Source organism: Genypterus blacodes, unplaced genomic scaffold (genome assembly GCF_046128005.1).
Source record: "Genypterus blacodes isolate CSIRO-AG114 ecotype Tasmania unplaced genomic scaffold, CSIRO-AGI_Gbla_v1 ptg000185l_1, whole genome shotgun sequence".
Lineage (NCBI taxonomy): Eukaryota > Metazoa > Chordata > Actinopteri > Ophidiiformes > Ophidiidae > Genypterus > Genypterus blacodes.
Window position 1 is genome coordinate 2,504,188 of NW_027466986.1, and position 21,803 is coordinate 2,525,990.

At 49.0% G+C, this 21,803-nt stretch overlaps 2 protein-coding genes across 7 annotated transcripts in view; one reads left to right on the plus strand and one right to left on the minus strand.

Annotated features, from left to right (window-relative positions):
• The first annotated feature begins 504 nt into the window (after nt 1-504).
• Nucleotides 505-3,208, plus strand: l3hypdh (trans-L-3-hydroxyproline dehydratase). Of its 2 annotated transcripts, XM_076167990.1 has the most exons (7): nt 505-644; nt 945-1,026; nt 1,124-1,606; nt 1,690-1,859; nt 1,936-2,058; nt 2,146-2,283; nt 2,624-3,208. In XM_076167990.1, exons 3-7 carry the CDS (start codon nt 1,129-1,131, stop codon nt 2,747-2,749), a joined length of 1,035 nt encoding a protein of 344 aa, XP_076024105.1. In that variant the 5' UTR covers nt 505-644; nt 945-1,026; nt 1,124-1,128; the 3' UTR covers nt 2,750-3,208. The 2 variants fall into 2 exon arrangements, with proteins under 2 accessions (XP_076024105.1, XP_076024104.1); XM_076167989.1 differs by lacking the exon at nt 945-1,026.
• An 11-nt stretch (nt 3,209-3,219) lies between these two features.
• The window catches only part of daam1b (dishevelled associated activator of morphogenesis 1b), a 38,587-nt gene continuing 20,003 nt past the window's right edge, over nt 3,220-21,803 (minus strand). For 4 of the 5 annotated variants that reach the window (XM_076167984.1, XM_076167985.1, XM_076167987.1 and 1 more), the window contains 25 exons: nt 18,872-19,177; nt 16,906-16,995; nt 13,096-13,167; nt 12,881-12,975; nt 11,508-11,841; nt 11,293-11,403; nt 11,101-11,204; nt 10,923-10,989; nt 10,703-10,820; nt 10,106-10,244; nt 9,957-10,015; nt 9,674-9,861; nt 9,268-9,567; nt 9,075-9,182; nt 8,337-8,366; nt 7,906-8,003; nt 7,696-7,780; nt 7,494-7,600; nt 6,762-6,850; nt 6,405-6,573; nt 6,218-6,325; nt 6,055-6,115; nt 5,832-5,963; nt 4,788-4,958; nt 3,220-4,694 (listed from right to left, as the gene is read on the minus strand). In XM_076167984.1, coding sequence (XP_076024099.1) covers nt 4,479-4,694; nt 4,788-4,958; nt 5,832-5,963; nt 6,055-6,115; nt 6,218-6,325; nt 6,405-6,573; nt 6,762-6,850; nt 7,494-7,600; nt 7,696-7,780; nt 7,906-8,003; nt 8,337-8,366; nt 9,075-9,182; nt 9,268-9,567; nt 9,674-9,861; nt 9,957-10,015; nt 10,106-10,244; nt 10,703-10,820; nt 10,923-10,989; nt 11,101-11,204; nt 11,293-11,403; nt 11,508-11,841; nt 12,881-12,975; nt 13,096-13,167; nt 16,906-16,995; nt 18,872-19,057 — 3,237 coding nt within the window. In that variant the 5' untranslated portion in view covers nt 19,058-19,177 and the 3' untranslated portion in view covers nt 3,220-4,478. The remainder of the gene's footprint in view (nt 4,695-4,787; nt 4,959-5,831; nt 5,964-6,054; nt 6,116-6,217; nt 6,326-6,404; nt 6,574-6,761; nt 6,851-7,493; nt 7,601-7,695; nt 7,781-7,905; nt 8,004-8,336; nt 8,367-9,074; nt 9,183-9,267; nt 9,568-9,673; nt 9,862-9,956; nt 10,016-10,105; nt 10,245-10,702; nt 10,821-10,922; nt 10,990-11,100; nt 11,205-11,292; nt 11,404-11,507; nt 11,842-12,880; nt 12,976-13,095; nt 13,168-16,905; nt 16,996-18,871; nt 19,178-21,803) is intronic. The other variant, XM_076167988.1, reaches the window with a different exon arrangement.

A 21,803-nucleotide genomic window follows, 5' to 3' on the forward strand; every position in this document is an offset into this window, starting at 1 on the left:
TAGACTGTTGATGACATTCCACACTGTGTGTTTGGATTGCGAAGGTGGAAGCATGTGACTCAATGCAACTCATTCACCTTTGAAGTGTAAGTGACCCTGCATGCATGAGGAGATCTGTGAGTACTATGGATGAATGAAAGCTGATGCTTGCTCACCACCTGTTGTCCCGTTTCCTCTGTAATACAACAACAAAACAAAAGTATCTAGTAGTAGCTCCCATTTGAGTGAAGCTAAAGCCAAATTCAGCTACATTTCCGGTTGTGTATCTGCCTTTCAACGTAAAGGCGGTAAATTTTAAATAACGTCTGCTACGAACGTGTCAAACACCAGGCATTTATTTCTCTGTATAGATACACATCAACCGAAATTATATCAAGTATGACCGCATCTGTTCGTTCCACAAATTTGAATATTTGTGACAATTGTTCGAAATTGCGCTTTTATTTTGAACCCTCTCGTCCTTACCAGAAGTACTATCGTCGTGACTACCGGTCGTATGCGAAAGCGCACGCGGAAAGTATCACTGAGCCTGAACTTCGGCTGGGCCTTCGTGGACGCGAGTGTGACGTAATGTTTTGCTCGCTAGCTAGTTAGCTCGTCAAACTCATTAACTCACCAGTTGACTATACGTGCCGAAGGTCCAGGTGAGTAAGATCAATAGTTACTCTAAACAATCATTATCAACACATATTTCTGATTCTTAAACAAACCCTAAAAGTATCTTTACCTATCCAGTTAAAAATACAAAAGTCAAAACAAAGTCTGGACTTTTTTTAAAACGTCTTCTTTTATAAAGTGAACCATGTTTGAGGACCTGTTGACGGAACAGATGCAACAATGTCTGCGTCTATTTCATCTTAATGCGGCTGTTTCATGAACTGAACATAGAATCTCTTCATTGTTTGTTGTGAAATGTCCAAATGTCGTCCTGTGCTTCCCTGGAGCGTGACCAACCTGCCCACTAACTTCCATGAACTTCGATTGGGAACTATACCAGGAATCCTACAGACAATATAAACAAAAAAAGTATAAACTGAAAAATCCACAAGCAACCATTAATGGTTTCCATAGCAGCAAGCATCACATGTGTAATGATTTTTTGATTTTGATTTTTTTTAAATAGAAACAATGGAAATGGAGCTTCCACCCAATGACGGAGACGTGCTCTCTGTGGTCGACATGCATACCGGCGGCGAGCCTTTGCGCATTGTCCTCAGCGGCTACCCAGAGGTCAAAGGTGACAGCGTGCTGGCCAAGCGGCGCTACGTCAGGGGCCAGCTGGACCACCTGAGGAGGATGCTGATGTACGAGCCCCGGGGCCACTACGACATGTACGGCGCCCTGATCGTGGACAGCGAGATGCCCGACGCCCACCTGGGAGTGCTCTTCATGCATAATGAGGGCTACAGCACCATGTGTGGACACGCCGTCATCGCTCTGGGCCGCTTCGCCGTCGACTACAAGCTGGTGAAGGAGCCTCAGTCGCCGGAGACGCAAGTGAACATCCACTGTCCCTGCGGTCTGGTCAAGGCGTTTGTCGAGTATTCTAACGGGAAAACGGGAGCAGTGAGGTTCCTCAGCGTGCCGGCGTTTGCATTCGCTACAGGTTGGACTGCTTGATTACTATCATTTGGTAGATAGGAAAGATTTGATAGAGAAGATCTAGCTGAACGCCCACATGTTTGCCAGATGTGACCGTGACGGTTGAAGGCTTTGGTGAGGTTCTGGTGGACATAAGCTATGGAGGAGCTTTCTACGCCTTCGTCAGCGCCCAAACGTTTGGCCTGGACGTGAACAAGTCCAGGACTCGAGATCTGGTTGACGTGGCAACCGCAGTGACCAAAGCTGTCAAATCTCAGGTAAGGGAGTCCAAACTGTGCAGCATAGAGCAACCAGGATGAGATGTTTCTCAGCAAACCTCGTTCTCCTCGACAGGTGAAGCTGCACCACCCGACCAGCGATGATCTGGCCTTCCTCTACGGCACCATCCTCACAGACGGGAGTGACGCTTATTCCTCCGAGCCCACCGCCAATGTCTGTGTGTTCGCAGAGGCTCAGGTATTTTAAAACGCAAGCTTTTGTCATTTCAAGCGTTTAAAAAAACAGATTTCGAGCGATGAAATGGTTTGAATCCCGTTTCGGCAGGTGGACAGAAGCCCTACGGGTTCGGGCGTCACGGCTCGAGTGGCTCTGCAGTACCACAAGGGTCTCATCAAGCTGGACCAGGTCAGGACCTTTCAGAGTGGCGCGACTGGGTCCCGGTTTACAGGAAAAGCTGTTCAGGTACGGCATCAGTGGAAACACACCGTCATCCTCCCATGTTCACCGTGGCGATAAGAAGGCAAGAGTGGAACAAACGGTTAATTTGTCAAACCTCAACCTGCAACTGTAATCAGAACATCTGTCTGTGCCATGAGGAGACTTCCAGCAGTGAATAAGAGAACATTCAATCATTGTTGGGGTCAAAAACGTCGATGTAGTTCCAGGATTTGTCACTAGATGGCATTGGTCGTCTCTCCGCTGTTAGAAGTCAAATCAAACACACATTTATAGCAGCAAAAACCGAGTTGTTGCTCTAATGGTGGATTCTCCTTGTTTGTGTGTTGACGTTCGACCTCTTCAGGAAGTTCAGTGTGGAGACTTCAAGGCCGTGGTGGTGGAGGTGTCGGGCAGAGCCGTCTACACCGGAGTTTCACGCTTTGTGCGAGAAGCAGACGACGAGCTGGCTCACGGGTTTCTGCTGAAGTGAGACCGGAGTGGAGGATCGGCACGCAAACGTAAAAGAGAACCTACGCACGCCTGCATTCCATTAGACGTGTTTGTACTGAATGTCAGATGTGATTACAATTAGTTTGAACATTGACTCATAGTTCATGAAGTTTGCAGTATCATTACCTTAATGTGATAATTATAGCCCGGAGAAAAGTCTGTCGCTATGGCTACTGTCCACAAAAGGAAGTATAATCTGTGGTATGTGAAGAAATGATGTCTTTAAAGCTTCATTTATTGGTTTTCATTTCAGATTAAATTATCCGCCAATATATAAATCTCTTCTGTTCTAATAAATGATTAGATTTTGTGGAGGTGAGTGGAAATCGGGTGTTGTTCACTTGCAATTTCTGGCCACTTGGCGGCGCCAGTTGACCTGTTTGGGATCCAGTCACAGGCATGACTTTGGTTTTAAAATAGAAACAATGGCAATAAAAAGGTGAACCAAACTGTTTTCTCCCATTTATTACCTCAGGCCTTCTTACAATGAAAGGGAAGATATATAAATTATAAATTCCAATGACAGTTCTCAGGCACTGGATGGATTCACTCGCTTTACGTTTCCACATGTGACGTTTCATCAGACGGGAGAAACATCGCATGTGGATCAGAATTGGAGTTCTGCTTGTTAAGATGTCTCAGTGTAAATCCAGCCACACTGCAGGTGAAACAGTTCAACCATCCCCACATCAACTTAAAGGAGGGCACTCCCATCACAGGCGTGTACGATACCTGGAGTTTTAATAGCGTTTAGCATGGAATTATGACTAACGTGTGCATGTGTAAGCACGAAACCTTATATATATATTTATATATAGATACTGTATATGTCATCTATGATGCGAGTGTCCGCACTTGTTGAGTAATTGCAGATGAGGCCCGGGCCTGGAGAGTACCCACTCAACAATTAAAGTCAACAGAGTTAAGGCCAGCTCTTAACAGGGAAACGCTCAAAATGAAACAAAAACGGTGGTCAGGTACATAAAATGCTGCATGTCAATCATCATATTGAATTATAAAAAAAACAAAAAGACCCATACACTCCTGCTGAGCTGCGTCTCTTTGGGATTTCGAAGCCAAAGAGGAGCGTCGGGTTCTCCTTCTCAGCTACGAATTCATTCCGTACAAAATGCTCCTGCCCAACCCCCGTTCGTTTCTTATCAAATGGAATCACCTTCCTGTCCAGATCGTGCGTCGAGCAACCTGAAGCGGTAGTCTTGGTAGCTGCACGTGTCGTCCTGTGCACACGGAGACTCTGACGTAGAAAAGCAGCACAGAACGGCTTCCTATCAAACAAACTCGGGGCGTTTCCTCCGTCCCTGGCCTGGCGGGTACAAACGTCCTGCTCTGGTGCGGCGTTTCTTCTTCTTTACCCCCCTCAGTGTGTTTTGTCTGACCGTCAGATTTGGTCACGTAGAACAAAAAAAAAAAAACAGCTTTGGGCTTCTGCTCCGTTTATAACGTGGAAAGAAAGAAAGAAAGAAAGAAAGAAAGAGGATAAAAGGTCTAAAACGTGTCGTCTATGGTTCTGCAGCTACGTGTCAAGGCCGCGGTTTACTGAAGCCGAGCTGGGTGGGGATGGCGGCGGGTGGTGTGGAATGTGTGTGTGTGTGTGTCAGTCCGACCTAGAGAGAAACCAGTGAAGGGGGGGGGCTGAAGTGGTAGAAGAAGAAGAAGAAAAAATGGTGAGCGGTGACGTCGAGTCGAGCTCAGAAGTTGAGCTTGGTGACCGGCCGCTCCCTGGCTGCGGAGTCAGAGTTCTGGCTGTTGATGCGCTTGCGGTTGCGCTTCATCTTGGACAGATCCTTGTCGAAGACCTCGCCCGACCGCAGCGCCGAGACCAGGTCGTCGAACTCGCCTCCGTCGTCCTCCCCGTTGGCCTTGGCCTTCCGCGCCTTCCGCTCCTTCTCCCTCTGTTCCTTGAGCTGAGGGAGCAAAAGGAAAACATGAAATTGCTTTGATCGATTTGGGACATGATGTATTCTTCTTCTTCTTCTTCTTCTTCTTCTTCTACGTACCTGCGCTTCCATTTTGGCCCGCCGCTCCTCCTCCTCTTTGCGCTTCCGCATGTTCTCGTTCTCCTGCTGCGCCTCGGCGAACGACTGCAGGAACTGGTCGAAGATGCCGAAGAACTCATCGGGCTGCATCCTGCCGGGGTCCTCGCCAAAGTGCTTCACTGTCTTCAGGAACTGCAAGAGGACAGAGAAGAAGACACAGGGGGGACAAACAAGGGGCGGGGGTTAGGGTCGGGCCATGGTTCCCTCACGTCTTTGACCTTTTTACAGGCGACTCATTAGGTCTCCGACTCTTTGAAATCAGAGCAGGGCACCGACGCTCCGGCTTTGAAGCTCTCGCCAACCCAGATCTGGCCGGCTGCTGATTACAGCCGAGGCCAGATGCCGGAGCCAGAGTGCAAATTAAGGTGACGTGTTTGTTGGGTTATTTTGCAAGACGAGGACATCCAGATGTGGCGTCCTGCTGAGAACATATACCTTCAAAAGGGGGAGGTGTAGGTTAACGAGGAGCTCCACAGAGCAGATACGCGGAGCCCCTTCACCAATAATCGATGCGCGGTGTTAACATTCCCCAACGCTTAGCTGCGGGGTCAGAACATGTCAATGATTCACAGATTGCCCTGGTGACAAGCGGTGTACTTAGATCAGGCACAGACTCTGAAGGGGGGACCGGGCCGTTGTTTTGTCTTTTGAAGTGAAGATTCTCAAGTTTTAGTCTCAAAAACAAATCTACAAATGTACTCGTTAGACTAGAATGATTCTATTCTGTACAATCGCATCTACGCCTCTGCTCGTGTTCCTGGCACCTTTGACCCGCACACATGGACACAAACGGACAGAGCAATAAAGGGCAGGAAGCTGAAACACTCGAGTCCCCGCTGTTCGATTTCCTACCGAGGTGACAGACGAGGTCAGTAAGTGGCAGAAGCAGCTGCTCGAAAGAGGAAACGGATGCCGTTTACAAGTTTGTGTTTTCACTTTTTAAGCATTCTGGTAGAGAGGAGCCACGCAGGTCACACACACACACACACACACACACACACGTACCAGTTCTTTGGCCTCGGCGAGCGAGTCCTCCACGTCGGAGAAGCTGAAGCTGGCCACGGTGATGAACTGGCTCACCACCGACACAAACTTGTCGCCGAACTCCTGCGGCCGCTTCTTCTGGTAGTCCAGCTCCTGCGAGGGCGAGAAAGCGAAAACGTGAGCCTGCATTGGAGAAACTCCACATTACCAACGTCTCTGCTCTGGGGTCGATCTCTGCACTCACGCTCTCCACGCTCTTCAGGCCGCTGCGCATGTTGCCGATGTCCTTCTCCAGCTCGGTCATACTGCAGAAAGCGGTACAAGAGATCAAATGGTTGACAAAGGCCTGAAAACACAACGATACAGTTTGAAAGACGAGCGGGCTGGATCTCCACGGCAACACCTACTTGACTTTAGCTGCATCCGGGACGCTCTGCAGGTCCTCCTGGAACATCAGCACTTTGGGGTATTTCTTCTCCAGGATGGTGATCAGGTAGTGCAGCAGAGTGATGTTCCTGTAAAGACGCGACGCATTAATCACACTGAGCAACGACGAGGAATTCAGACCATTTTTGCGGATGAAGCGTTTCGTACTTGTCGATGCTGGATTTGGTGTCGCCGATCTTGTTGAGCGAAGACACCTTGAAGCCGTACGCGTTCCCCCTCTGGCCCTTGTTCATGTAGTTCCCAAAGGCCAACACCACCTCCAGCAGCTGCTTCAGGCTCCGGCTGTGTAAAACCTCCTTAGAGGCTTTAGTGAGAGCTGACACATGAAAACGCAGGTTACACTTCAATGTGGACACAGACAGGAACATAAGACTTCACTGTAGAGGAAAAGGAAATCTCAGTCAAGTCAATGCAAAGCTCGTCAATAATAAATGAACAGCAGGAATCATCCCCGTCCTTATAGTGCATATGGGAATAGATGACATCACTCCAGCCTTTTCCCACCTTCCACTTTGGGTTTGATCTCTGCTATCCTCTCTGCAAACTTCTTTTTGAAGTACAAAGACTGCAGCCTCTGCTGGTAGTGGTTTATCCTGGAGGGGAAATGGAAAAGGCACGTCACACACACACAGAGAGAGAGAGAGAGAGAGAGGGAGAGAGAGAATAAATTATAAACACAAGAGATCCACCAATATAGACAAAAAAGCCACAAACACGTTCAGTGTTCTGGAGCGAGCGGCCCGTGAGCTTATTTTTGGCAGCGCTTTGTTTGGCCGTCGGGGCTTCAGACTGTGAAGCTCAGACGCTGCGGCTGATGAACGGAACCTTCAAACCTCCACCACAAAACAAGACAAACACGCTGAAGACTTCACTGCGACATCAGAGAGTGAAGTCATCCATTGTTTTCCCCCCTCCCTCGCTCTACAGTTGTTATTTATGAGGATCTTTGAAGCATTTATGGTTGTAAGCGTTATGTTCCGAGTTCATTTGTTCCTTGCGGCTCACGAAAGTGCGACGCAAACGCAGCGGACGCAGACTCCTAACTGGTTAATGCGATTTACAAACATGCTGATGTGCAGAGACGGCCATTGTTCCTCGCTAAGTAGAAAGCCATGTGTCATTTTGAGCAAAGAGCAAACAAACAACGGCTCTTTGTTTGTCAGCCGGACGATCGGCCGTTGTGACTTCATTTTTTCTTTAAAAGGAAGGATGTATTTTTAGATAGGGGCTCCCTACCGGCTCATTTCGTAGAGGAAGCGGTCCGGTTTGGCCATTCGGTCCAGCTCGTGTTTGTGCTCCTCCAGCAGATCCACGTCGCTCTTCTCCGGGACGAACTTCAGCAGCTGGACCGAGGAGAACAAAGCGGATGAGGATTGTGTCGTCGGCGGCGGCTGAGTAGCGACCGATTGTGAACGTGGAGAAAGAGGAGAGGGCGTACCTGCTCCAGCATGTCTTTAGGGAGGTCCTCCTGCTCGTCCATGGTCAGAATGGCTCGCTTGATCTCCTCGTTTGAGAGCTTCAGCCTGAATCGAGCAATGACATCAATAACATCATCCACAAACAGGAACAGGAAGTTGTTTTAGATGTGTGATGCGACAATACTATCCAACACTTAAAGGATGATCCAAAACAACAACGTTTCCGTTACCGTGACAGCAGGATGTTGCAGTTTTGGGCTCGGCGGCCGTCGATGACCGACAGCTCCTTGACCTTTTTGGAGCTGAGCGTGTCGTCTTCTGCCTCTTTCTGCGAGCGGAGCGACAAAGAGGGTGAGACGGTGCAGAGAGACAGTTTGCACACGTTAACACTTGGGTTTGAGTGTCAGTCAGTCATACACACACACACACACACACAGACACACACTGGTAACAGATGCAAAAGGGACAGACGCATGCTCCAACATCCAAACCTACATTGAAAAGATCTGGACCACAGTCTCACAGGAAGCTCAGGTTCACGAGCACAGATAAACACGATGTGGGGGAAACAAACATCGGAAGACGACTTCAAAAACGAAGACACAGGACTACAAAGGAGGAGAAGAGTCTGTATACGGACCGTAAGCGTACGTGCACTCACCTGTTTGATGTTATTGATCGTTAAGAAGTCCTAAAAATGCAGGCAGGAAGCAAGGAAGACGGAAGCACTCATTAGAATAAGTAAAGCTGTTATGTGATTGCAGCCCAAATCAAATCAAATCAATCAAGCTGGTTTAAATGTGAGGGTGTGTGTGTGTGCAGTGGCGTTGGCGTGAGCGAGCGAGCGAGCGTGCGGGTGTTGCATGGTGACGTGCTCATCGCTCCGGCATGCTGCGCACAAAAGAATGCGGTCGGTCGAGTGCGTCTAGTTTGAGCGTCGCCGCCTCAAAGAGAACGCTTTTAGATGTTACCGGAAGCAAAAGACGAGACGAGGATGCGGTGGCTGATTTTTCCGGGGTTAAAATATTAAACTAACTTAAGCTCACTCATGCATGTTTCAATCTGGCACAGCAGCAAAGATCTAAACCACACAGACAAGCATTCCACTCAGGATGCGAGGTGTGAGACGGCGTTTCAAGCGTGGATCCGTCTCCCTGCGCCTCCACTAACACTCTCTCTCTCTCTCTCTCTCTCTCTCTCTCTACGCTTTGTAATTAAGAAATCAAATGTTGCAAGAGAGCAGAAATGTCTTTTTACACAATCTGAACACAAAATGCAAAATGAAGCCTTGATGATGATGATGATGATGATGATGATGATGATGATGATGGCCCCTCGGCGACACGAGAGGACGCACAGACGGGGAGCGGAGCGGGGGGGGGAGGGGAGGGGGCAGTACCTGCTGTCTCTGGTAGGCGGAGAAGGTCTTCTCGATGTCGTCCAGGTCTAGCACTTTGAAGACCTTGGCGTCGTCCACCTCCATCCAAACTGTGCCCTCCAGTTTATTCTGAGCGGAGGACAAGGTCACAGTTTAGCGCTCATCACAGAAACAAGAGGAACCCTTTGACGTCCTTCGTCTCCGTGACGCTCACCTCAGCTAGTTTAGACCAGTTGAAGGACTTGAGGGGGTTCGTCGGCTGGGGGATGGCCTTCATCTTCATCCCCGGGCCCATGGGTGCTCCCGGGGGCGGAGGGATCCCCCCCATGGGCGCTCGTCCGGGAGGAGGAGGGGCACCGGGAGGAGGCGGCGGAGGCGGCGGAGGGGGAGGCATCATGCCCCCGGGAGGCGGTGGAGGCGGAGGTATCATCGCGAAGCCGGGCGTGGGAGGCACGGGGCCACCAGGGGGGCCGGGGGGGAGGGGAGGACCCCCGGGGACCATGGTGGCCTGTCTCTGCCGGGACAGAAAAACATCACAAGGGAGAAAGTTGGACATGTTTCTTATCGCAACCACAACATGGGAGGGCAAGATGTGAGAGAAGGTCAAAGGTCGGCCGTACGGTGCTGAGCTCGTGCAGTCGGGCGCTGAGCTCGGCCACTTGCTGCTTGACGTTCTTGTGCTCGCTGCTCTCCTTCTCCAGCTTCTCTTTCATCTTGTTGAGCGTCTGCATCATGTCCTCCTTCTCCTGCGTCTTGGCGTCGCACTCGCGCTCCTTCTTGTCGAACTTCTGCTGCAGCTCGTGGTGCTCTGGGGGGGGAAGGACAGAGCGTTCATGGCTGTGGCGTCACACAAAAGTACGAAATCCCCGTACGTATTGGGTCTGGCGTTACAGTCGTTCGTACCTTTTCTCATTTTCTCCGCCTGCTCTTTCCATTGCTTCACCTCGTTTTCGTTGACCAGCCTGGACAAAGAACGACACAAACCCCGTTAACTCTCTGCTGCCGCTATCACACCGGGGTGAAACGCCAAGAGGTGGAATGACAGGACTCACATCCGGACGACGTTCTTCACGTTGAAGTTCTCCAGTGGCGCCACATCGGGGTCGTGATCTTTATCGTTTTGCAGGACCATCTGCTGGACGATGCGGTCCAGCAGCAGCCAGTACTGCACTGTGTTGCCGCTGCGCTTGTCTGGAGAGGGGGAGGGAGGAATAAACATATATCAAATCACATCAGGCGACATCGCTCATTCTCCTTCTTCCTCTAAAGCACCGTTGCGTTTTATTAAGTCTCCTGTACAACCGCGTTAACTAGTAGCTGCGGCTGAAGCACTAATTACGCCGGATCCCTGGGGGGAAAGTGGCAGACGGGGGTCTCGTTAAAAGGCGGAAGGTGCAGACTTTAAGAGCAGAAGGTGAGCGGAGAGTAAAGTGACTGTGGCACCTCGGAGGAATGTTACTGCCTCCCTGTGACTCCATGTCTGATGCTTTAGATTGGACCGAATGCGAGAAACCTGGCTGAGTTTGTCTGCCGAGTATCGAGTGCGGCTGGGAAAAGCGCTTATCGCATTTCTACAAGACTTCGCACGGACAGAGTCAACATTCTTATGGTTTCTTTTGGCCCGGGAGCATTCCGGGGGACACACTTACGTGGCATGAGGAGACAGTGATGCAGGACGGACATAAAGTGCGGGTATGCGTCGGTGTGGTTCATCTTCTTGCGGATGAGATCGAAGACTTGCGTGGCGCTCTTGGTGTCTATGTGAACCTGGAGCGGGGAGATGGAAGCAAGCGGCCCGTCGTCAGCGTGGGGGAAAAAAAGGTTTCAGAAATGCTGTCAAGTCCAAAACCGTTTCCTTTCTTTACTCACCGACTCGAAGCGTTTGGATAGAGCCAGCTCATCCTCATTCCGCAGCATCTCGAAGTAGTCTAAATGCCTGAGAGAGGGAGAAGGGGACAACTGGATGAGACTGCGGAGCGTTCACATACTGGGAAGGCATTATTACATTTCTCCGTCTTCACTAAATGAGGAACGTTGCGTCTCTCACCTGTCTAACGTGGAGTTCTCGTGGGAACGCAGTTTATCGATCACCGGCTGAATTCCCAGCATGAGGAACTCGTATCGGAGATGGATACGGAATTCCAAACTTGCCTGCATAAATAAATAAACAAATAATGAGAACGCGTCTTGATGGATTTCAATGCACGGATGAAGGAGGAGTATCAAAAGTGTTCTTCACCTCTCCGGCGCCTTGACTCAGCACGGCGTTTATGAAGGACATGATGGCCGTCTTCAGGCTGACCTCGTCTCGGTATCGGCCGGTGCTTCGGTCCAGATCGTTTATAAGAGTCTGAGGAGTGAGAAGTGATAGCGAGGTGGTGAATATCCTCATATCTTCGTCTTTTAAATGTTGTTTTTTTATCTGAGAACGCTGTTAAAGAAATTCCCACAGACCTGGAAGCGCGTCCTCTCGCAGGCGAAGCGCTGGTAGTGCAGCATGGCCTCCAGGATCTTCTTGTGCCCGCCGGGTACCAGGCACACGGCGCCCATGATCTCCAGCACCGCCACCTTGGTCTTGATGTTCTCCGTGGCCAGGCTCTGGGCGATGATGTTGATGCTCTCCGAGTGCGAGAGGACGTGGGCGCGGCCCTGCGAGTTGTTCATCAGGGCCTTGATGCAGCCGATCAGCGACGTGTGGATCTGCGACTCGGTGGTCTCGTAGTCCATGCTCTTCAGGAAGTTCAGCACGCACGTCAGGCCGTCCAGGTCGATGAAGCGCGTCACGAACCTGAGGGAGGAGCGAGCGCGGGGCTTTAGTCATCACTTCATCCAGTCAAACAAGTCAGCATGCGTTGGTTTTAAAGCAAATAGGTCTCGGAATAAAGCTGTGATGTCATTTACTGCAAAGTGTGTTTCTACTGGTTTTTAGCTGAAGCTTCACTGAAATGTGCCCAGATGTGAAATGAATCAGGTGAACAAAGGTGACGTTTGCTCGGCTTCCCCTAAAATGCAAAGGAAAAGTTTCCCTCTTCCATTTATTCACATGGACGACAAATCGACCAAAACTGTGCAGCATTAGCGAGTGTGTTAACGGGAATCGTTTTCCGCAGTGAGGAAGAGAGAAGTGAAGACGACGAGAGAAGAGAAGATCAAATGAAAGGAGATTGTTGACATTACATGAAGAGAAAAGAGAGATGAGAAAGAAGAGGGGAAGTGTGTGTGTGTGTCTGTCTGTCTGTCTGTTTGTCTGTCTGTGTCTCTGTCTGTCTGTCTGTCTGTGTGTGTCTCTGTCTGTCTGTATCTGTGTGTTTGTGTCTCTGTCTGTCTAAGTCTCTGTCTTTCTGTCTGTCTGTGTCTCTGTGTGTTTGTGTATCTGTCTGTCTGTGTATCTCTCTGTCTGTGTCTCTGTCTGTCTGTCTGTGTCTCTGTGTGTTTGTGTATCTGTCTATCTGTGTATCTGTCTGACTGTGTATCTGTCTGTCTGTGTATCTGTCTGTCTGTCTGTCTGTCTGTGTCTGTGTCTCTGTCTGTCTGTCTGTGTCTGTCTGTCTGTGTCTGTCTGTCTGTCTGTGTATCTGTCTGTCTGTCTGTGTCTCTGTCTGTCTGTGTATCTGTCTGTCTGTCTGTGTCTCTGTCTGTCTGTGTCTGTCTGTCTGTGTATCTGTCTGTCTGTCTGTGTCTCTGTCTGTCTGTGTATCGATCTGTCTGTGTATCTGTCTGTCTGTCTGTGTCTCTGTCTGTTTATCTGTCTGTGTATCTGTCTGTCTGTCTCTGTGCGTGCGAGTGTGTGTGTGTGTGTGTGTATGTGTATGTGTGTGTGTGTCCACCTCATGGGCTGCGTCCTCAGAGCCGTCTTCAGGCTCTCTATGGTTTTGTTCCTCTCCTCCTCGTCTTCTTTCTCCAGAGCGAGGAGGGTCGTTCTCTGTTGGATGAAGCATATAACAGCATCAGAGCTCAGACTCCTGCTCGCTGTGAGCGTCCCCACCTGGAGACGGACACAGTTTCTATCATTCCTAACTCATTTCTGCTTGTTGTTACTTACAGCTGCCATTGAATTGAGCTGATCAATGTAGAACTCTGGCCAACTAGTCGCACTTTTGTTCTCTTCTTGTTCCTGAAAGAACAAACAGAGACAGAGAGTCAGAGAAGAAGAAGATCATCAAATCTGATCAGAGAAGAAACAACACAGTGTGTGAGTGAAGTAAATATCCGTTTGTTGACCCGGTTCCAAAAGGAAGGAGTGGATTTGGCGGAGGTATGCTTGTATTGATTCGTATCACATCTCTGCTCTTCATCAGGCCATTAACGAGTGAATCACTTTGCCGACCATTAGCTTTGATTGATGCACAAACAAACCAGATCAAAGCCGGTTCCGGGGACAGAAATAGACCAGAAGCCTAAAATGGAGGAAGTGCTCCTCAAAGTGGGGCAACACAGATACTCAGCCTAGTTTATCCTGCACTGGAGTGAGAGGTAGACGTGGCTGCTCTGATTCACTTCTGAGGTTTGTCCGAGCTCTGAGAAAAGTGCGGCAGCTCGAGAAAATCACGAGACTAGCGAGTGTATAAACGTTAAAGCTGCGAGATTAAAGACGTCTTGATTTACGCTCGGATTAATCTCCTGCAGGCACGTTTCATTACCAGTTAAACACAGCTGCTGGCGAGGCGGTTATGGGTTTTTACGTGACTTCGTTTACTAACCGAGGAGGAAAAGGCCTTGAACTGGGCCCCCTCTCTTTCTCCCCCTCCTCCTTCTCGGCTTCCATTCATTTCAGCTCTATTGAGCTCAAGCGAACTGTGACCATCAGAAACTAATTGAGCAGCGGTTAATAACGCAGCCTGCAGAGACTTGGCCCGGCTCGGACAGAAGCCGGCGGCTCTTTGGGCCGACCTGCCGGGCGGGGGGATCTGTGCTGGGACATGAAGGCCCGATCCACAATCCCCCCCCCCCCCCCAAACCCCCGACCCCGTGTCAACTGAAGCGGGCGGCTTTACTGGAACGACTTCAGTCCATTAGTGGAGTCGTGGCGGGCCCCGCTTCCTTTTGCATCTGAATTAAGGAGTCCGTACTTCAAACCCGGAGCTTCCTACAGTTTACTTAGGAATTTATTATTTGGGCTTTTACTTTTTACATCGTTTGAGGGAAGTACAGATCAAAGCCATGAGACGCATTAGGGATAAAAGGCTACAGGAATCGCAATCTAAATGTATTATTTAGCTGTAATGGGACGTTGTGCTTGAAAAGAGGCATTAAATTACAGCTGGCTCCTCTCGGGGGAAGGGGGGGGGCGGGGCAGGCGGGGGGACAGAACGCACATACATCCTCCTCTGTGCACTTGTCCACTTTGTCCTGCTGCGGCGGACAGATTGCAGGGATTTATGGATGTGGGCTTGTTTGGGTGAGTCTGGGTTTGGATCAAAACACGACACGCAACACATAATTTCACTTCTGCTTAAAAGGATGGAGGAAGGTGACATGAGGGAGAGGATAGTCCCACAAATAACATAATGTCTCCTTAGATGAGACTGTGTGAGGAGTGATGACACGGTGCGGCTCGCAGCTTTAGCAGAGATGGAACAACTGGGTGATTTATGTACTTTAATAAGGGGCCGGATTAAATTTATAGGCAGTGAAAAAATATTACAGTTCACCACATTCAGGGGTCGGGGGCAGATTTGTGTGTTTGTCATTTCAACAGGAGGACAAAAAGATCTCGAGGCTTTTTTTTTGTATCTTTAATACCCTTTGCTGAACATAAAGAGGAGGAGGAGGAGGAGGAGGAAGAAGAGGAGATTTATTTAATTTTCTCAGTTCAGTTTTATTTGTTTGGTACATTTGCATCACCGAATTAAAATAAAATAAACTCTGGGTTTAGAAGAGAAAAGTAGCTACATTTAAATGATTGTTATTTTTCTTCTTATTGTTTTATGAGTGATCCACAGCCAGCGTTTGCATGACAACATCACAAATCTAACAGACGTATATATGGACTTATATTACAGATTTGTCTATGTTCCAAAACGCAATTAACAGCTAAAAAACCCATTTAGGCATTCAGCTCTAATGCATGTTTCCATAGCGATAGATTAACTGACCCTCTTTAATGAAGTCGTAAAGGACAAACACATTTACACATCTTATCTCCGCTGATCTCTGATATGTTTGTCCTTTGAAATGTGGAACCCGACAGCAGAATCTGGGCTAATAAGCAGTAAATCGGGCGTCTTGGCGCGTGACGTCGGCCAGACGAGCGGCAGGATGAAGACGGATTCCCTCCGTGATTTCATCAGCTCAGGTGCTCGGGCCAAAGCAAACAGCTCCGGGGGCCTCCAGCGGCTTTCAAGCAACGGGACTTTTTTTTTTTATCTCCTTCCTGCCCGGACCACCGCCTCTCAAGGGAATACGGCGTGCCAGAACGAGCCAGCGACAGACGAAAAGAGAGAAGAACAGAGCGCCCGCATCACCGGGGGCCCTGATGATGACCCCCCCCCCCCCTCCCTTATCAGCCCCTTTGCCTCACATAAAGCTGCACCTGTGGAAGTGAAGCTTTCCTGTTTGCCTTGGACAACCGTGCTCTTCCTTTGCCTCCCCTCCCCTCCCCCACACACACACAGACACGCACACTTCCTCTCTGAGCTCATATGGCTTCAGAAACCCGATGGGAATGATGCCAAGCACCTCTGCCTGCTGCTGCTGAATCAGCGATATTGCTGTCTTTGCCGTTTTAACTCCTCCTGCAGGTCGATGCTGCACTAGTGCTAATGCGTGATCTCTTACAGTGGAACACACAATCAACCAAAACCGGGCCCGGAGACTCATTCTGGCAGTGTATTATCACAACACCTGATGAGGCCGCTAAGTGGGACCCGGCAGGAACGAGAGCGAACGCTGCGCCGGTTCCAATTCCTCGCAGAGAACCTTCCCTCCGTGTTCTTCTGTGCCACTCAGATTTGTTGCCGCCGGCTAGAAGAGGCAGCCAGAAAAAGCAAGGAGAGCACAGGCGCGTACAGTAGGTGTATTGTTACAGCCTGAAAGCAAACAAACCAGGCCACCGTGTAACACAGCCATCAAATTCATTATTTCCACATTAAACTGGATGAATTGTGTGTAAGAAAATCCAGATATTCCACAAAATTACTCTTTTTTTTTTATCAGATCTGAAACTATTCTCCCACCAATCTCCTCCAATTGGGAACAGAAACGGATGGAGGAAGAGATTAATATGTGTGCGTGGCCGGTTTGGCTTATTAGTCAGGACAGGATATCCTACACACTCATACGTACGGCCTTGGGAAACACTTCTGGGAAAACACAGACCGTACTGCACGCACGCACACACACACATGCGATGTCCATACTGTGGAAAGCTGTGCAGCTCGACCTGCGCCGACCTCCTGAAGTGGAGTGTTTGTCTGCATGTGTGGTGATGAATTAATGCCGAAGAGGGAGAGAGGCACTGTTTACATTCACCTGACAGCTCTGTAATCGTGCGGAAGGAGAAATAATGAGACGTGGCGCTGCTGAGGGGGCGCTACGGGCGATTACAGCCGCAAAAATGCCTAGGAGGGCTGATTACGGCCTTACAAGAAGCAACGATTACAATTCATTTTGCACATCTTATCGCTGACGTACTGCACATCTGCATTCCGTAGATATGCAGACGACACGCTCATGTCCGTGCCTGCAGACGGGATACAGGGATGTTTTGTGCCCTCTGCATCTCAGGACACACACAGCTTGGAGTCGAGCAGGGTGGGGGGACAGGGAGGGATGAGGAAGGAGATGGAGGGGCTGATTCAGAGTTTTTGCAATGTGTCAAAAGTGTCGGCGAGAGATTGGAGGACGTACTCACCTTCTTCTTGCTGCAGTAGATCTGCCATTTCTTCTCGGCGGGCAGCGCGAACATGGCCTCCCTGTGCTTCTCTGAGAGGTCCAGCTCGTCCTGCGGGGCGGAGAAGAAGAAGAGGTGGAAGGAATTCAGGACATCATTCTCAACACGGGGGTCAGGAGCATATCAACGTTATATATCAAAACAAGTCGTAAATCATTTGGGTTTTCTCCCCACCCAAGAAACGCAACTCTGTTTGTAGTTACGGATACTCTTATGCAAGAGCGACGTGCAACCGACGCAGCTTATCATAAATTAAAGGTCTGAGGCAGAATCGAATCTGACGTGTTGCAGGCTTGAGACGGGTGAGTCATGGGGGGGGGGGGGGGGGGGGGGGGAGATGAGGCGTGGCCTGTCTGCTCAACATGTGGTAACAAACATCTGGAGACAACATGCGTGTCCCAATGTAGAACAGATACTTTCCAGGGGAACGCCGAGGGTGCCGCTGTGAACCGTTTGGAGGAAATCTGTTCCAAAACACGACGGTTAAGTTTGAAAGAGAGCAACGTGAAACTGAAATCCTAAAAGGTGACGGATCTCCATTACAGACGTGTGTGTGTGTGTGTGTGTGTGTTTGTGGGCCGACAGGGATCGTTTCCAAACCGAAGACATGACGCAAAAAGTTACACCATCCGATGACTCGACCGGCGGCTAATTAACGGTTTCGAGTTTTGTAATGAAACTTTAGCGGCGAGGTTTTTTTTACGAGACCCCACGACTGAGCCCTCTGCAGCGTTTATGGTTCAGTCCCATCGGGTCCAATCAGAAGACACGTATGCCCTAAATGAGCCCCAATGTGAGGCGGATTGTGAAAGCCACCAGAAGGCTTTTGACTCTATATACAGGATAGGGGAAAACAAGTTTACGCACACGAGTGTTTTTAATTAACTGCCACTTTAATACATCCAATCTGATTACATTTAGTTGGTTTTCGAAAGTTTTAATGGCAAAATAATGTTTCAGAGAGGGGGAGTTTGCTTCTCTAATGCATTGGAGCCTTGTGAGTCAATATGAGGCAACGATCAAATGTCCTGAGTGGCTTATTGATCGCTTCTGCTCAATGAATGGAAAAGACTATTGACTCCTGGGTATTTGACTGTTTTATGCTGTAAAAAAAAAAGCTGCATCGCTGATACGAGACTTCGTCCTGAGCGGAAGGAGAAGCACATGGCCGCTCTCCGTAAACAGAGCGAGCGTAAGCCTCCTTGTCGTCACACTCAACTTACTCAATTATGTCTTCATAAAGGGTGGAGGAACGAAAACAAGCAATTAGCGGAGACGGAGGAGGCAGCGACTTTGTGAATGAGGTCTATTGATGTGCTAAAGAAAAAATGTCCCGCTTCGGTTACTGTGGCGATGGCGGCGGGGGAGAGCGAGGCGGGAGGCGGGAGGCGGGAGGGAGAGCGCGGCAAATTAGAAGCGACGACACAGAGAGGAAGAATAGCAGCCGCAACCCCGTTAAATGCGAGTCAGAGGTAAATGTTTGGGATGCTGTGGTGAAACAATGAGATAAGAATAGCAAATATTTCCATAACATCTTCGGGGAAAAATGTCCCAAATGTCATTGGGACAAAAGATGAGACTGTTCTGAACACACTGTACGCGTCACTAACGCCCAAATGTGAAGCGCACAACGGTTTCTAGCTCTTCTTCTTCTATGCTTTGTCTCGTTTGTGCGGCGGGTTGGTTTGAGGGTTTCTCAATGCACAGCAGGCGCAGGAGGGAAAACGGATTCGGTTACAAATCGCAGCTCTGATGACAAACTTGTTCTTTAATCTTCACACGGAGGAGAAATCGATACGCATGCAGACTTTAAAGGTTCACCTGAAAATAAACATTTCAATAGCTAGAAAGGTGTCAAAGGATTCAAGGGACGACTTTTCTTCTGAGCGAGATTTGGAAAAATACTGGAATGTTGAATAGCTCTTACCACCAGCTCGGCGAACATGACATCCAGCTCGTCGTTCCCGGGCATGGGCAGCGACGGCTCCATGGACTGCAGGGCGAAGTCGTCCCGCAGCCTGTAGGTGATCTCCGGGTGATCGCTGCCATTGAAGCAGCACATGAGGAAGGAGAGGCCTCCGCCGCCGCCGCCTCCGCGCTTACGGGGCGCCATGGTCTTTCCGCCGTGTCCGGCCAGTCGGGGTAGGGAGGGGGCGGGAGGAAGGGAGGGAGGCTCGGCGTGAGCCCCTTTACTGCCTCCTCCGCCTCAGAGCACGGCCTCCGTCAGAGAGCACTGTGGAGACAGAGGAAGGGACGCTGTGAGACGTCAACACCAAGCAACGACCAAGTCACATGTGAAGTCTTCAACCACTAACAAAGCATTTTTCCGAAATCCATCACGAGGATACACCTGAAATCCACTGCAGGAAGAAGACGGCTCAACCGTACAATCCTAAAAAGGAATTGCTATTCATTTAAAGTCAGTTATATTTTCCACATTAGTCCTCAGCGTTCATTGTAATGGTTAATGATGTGTGGTTATACTGTTTGGAGAGGACAGTACAAAGCGCCACATCAGTCACGGCGAGCACGGCGAGATTTAATTATATCGTTTGGTTTACACAATGAGGCCCCGAGAGAGTTTGGCATTTGAAATAGAGACCATAATTTGGGCGGATTAGCGTATTCAGACCTTTTCATTTGTCCCTTCTCCCCATTCGGCATCAGCTTCCCTCTGAGGACCGCGTGAGTAACGATTAGACGGGCGTGATTACAAAGGCCGTGCACGGTGGGGGGGGGGGGGGAGACGGGTTGTGAGGGCGTCAGACTTGCCACACACTCACTCGCCACGAGCAAAGTGCAAAAACAGGCCTCCTGCCTCTAAACCCAGGGAAGAAGATGAAGAATCAAGCGCTCGTCTTCCTCGTGGCTTCCACACATTTGTCTGGCACTGTCAGGACGCTGCAGTTTTACCAGTTATGCGTGAAATGCTCTCGCCCTGTTGGACCGACGCCCCGGCTGCCCTGCCTCAGTCACAGATAACCCCAAACATACGGGCGGCCCTCAGCTGTCATAAATAACCAGCATGACTGAGGAGGGTTGAGCACATCACGGAGAGGGGTCCATCCCACTGAGTGAACACGCAAAAATGCTTAAGAGAGGATTTGCTATTGTTAATGTAAAGCCATTTCCATGTGCTCAGAGGGCATTTGGACTTGGAAGCAGATGGTTGACTGGTTGAAGCTTTTCCAACATTAACAAAATCAATATGATTACGTGCATGTTAAGACGTAGATGAAGCTCAGATGAAGAAAATAAACTTTTTTTCGATTACGCAACTACAAATGAATGTAATCCAGAATGGAATCGTCTGATTAAGACGCCGTCACGACGCTCCTCACACTACCATTAAGCAACGTATTGTGTTTATTTGGAAATACTGAGGAATCCAATTACTCATTCCCACACAGTCCAGAAAAACAATGTCAGTGAAAGTGTGAGTGTGTGAGTGTGTGTGTGTAAACGTACAGACAGTTTGATTTGTTGCTTTTATGAAATGCCCATAATGAGCAGAACTACGGCGATGTTTGAAACAAGACAGACGTTGATACTCTGCTTAAAATGTAAACATCGCTGTTCGGGGGGGGTCATCGACTAATTCACGCAAGTATTACACACAAACACACCCGTACAGTAAGAGAGGAGACAGCTGCAGCGTGTGACCTTTGACCCTCTGAGCGAAGCCTCCAGAAGGGAATAAAGGAATAACACGCTAAATAACTGTTGCTTTCCTGGTAAATAAAGACGTGGCGGTCAAGTCTATACGTGTAGGAATGGCGCTGTCAGCATGTCTGGGAAAACGTCTCTGTGACCTTCCCTTCCAGATGGTTCGGCTCGGGATTGGCGACCACAGAGGCTTTCGCTTGCCCGGCAGGAATTCCCGGGCTGTCTTTGGGTGACCAGCACCCCTGCTTAACACAACCACGTTCACCTGACCTTTCACTGTGGCTTCCTTTAAAGCCAGAGATGTCGCTCCTGACGGCACGAATCCAGCACAAACAATCATTTCTACATATAACGCGGTGACACACGCTAGTCCCTGTAATCAAAGATTGCGGGGTCACTGTGCTTTGTGAGGACGTTTATGAGGTAAAAGAACAGCAACTTTGTCCGGGTAAAGTCTAATTATAAATGGTCATATTTATGGTTGACCAAAGTCTGGTGCCATCTCTGTCCCATTTTAGTTTCCCCTGCTGTTGCATTTTCATGTTTTCTAACTCTCTGGAGTGAATCTGGGACTATTTACCGCCACCAGATACTTTTATACAGGTGCATCTCATTAAATATCATGGAAAAAGTTCATTTATATCAGTAATTCAATTCAAAGTAGTGAAACTCTCATATATTATAGATTCATTACACACAAAGTGAAATATTTCAAACCTTCATTTGTTTTAATTTTGATGATTATGGCTTACAGCTCATGAAAACCCCAAGTTCAGTATCTCAGAAACTTTGAATATTGTGAAAAAGTTCAATATTGTAGCCTCACAGTGTCTCACTCTAATCAGCTCGTTAACTCAAATCACCTGCTGAGGTTTCCTGAGCCTTGTCATTGTCTCTCAGTCTGGTTCAGTAGGCGACACAATCAGGGGGAAGATACCGTATTCTAATTTATTGAGCTGCACCTGTACTTAATATTACCGGCTCATATTACAGTGGACGGTCAAAGTAAAACACTTAAAGACTTCCCAATTAGTTTGATCGAGGCATGTGGAAGTCCTAACTGGAACACGCTGCCTCTTGCCTCGTGCTGCTGATTACGCAACATGTCATGTTTACTCGGACAGCGGGAGATCTTATTGAATCTGTGCATGTCAACAGCTTAACCACAAACAAACACGCAGAGTGCCGAGTGC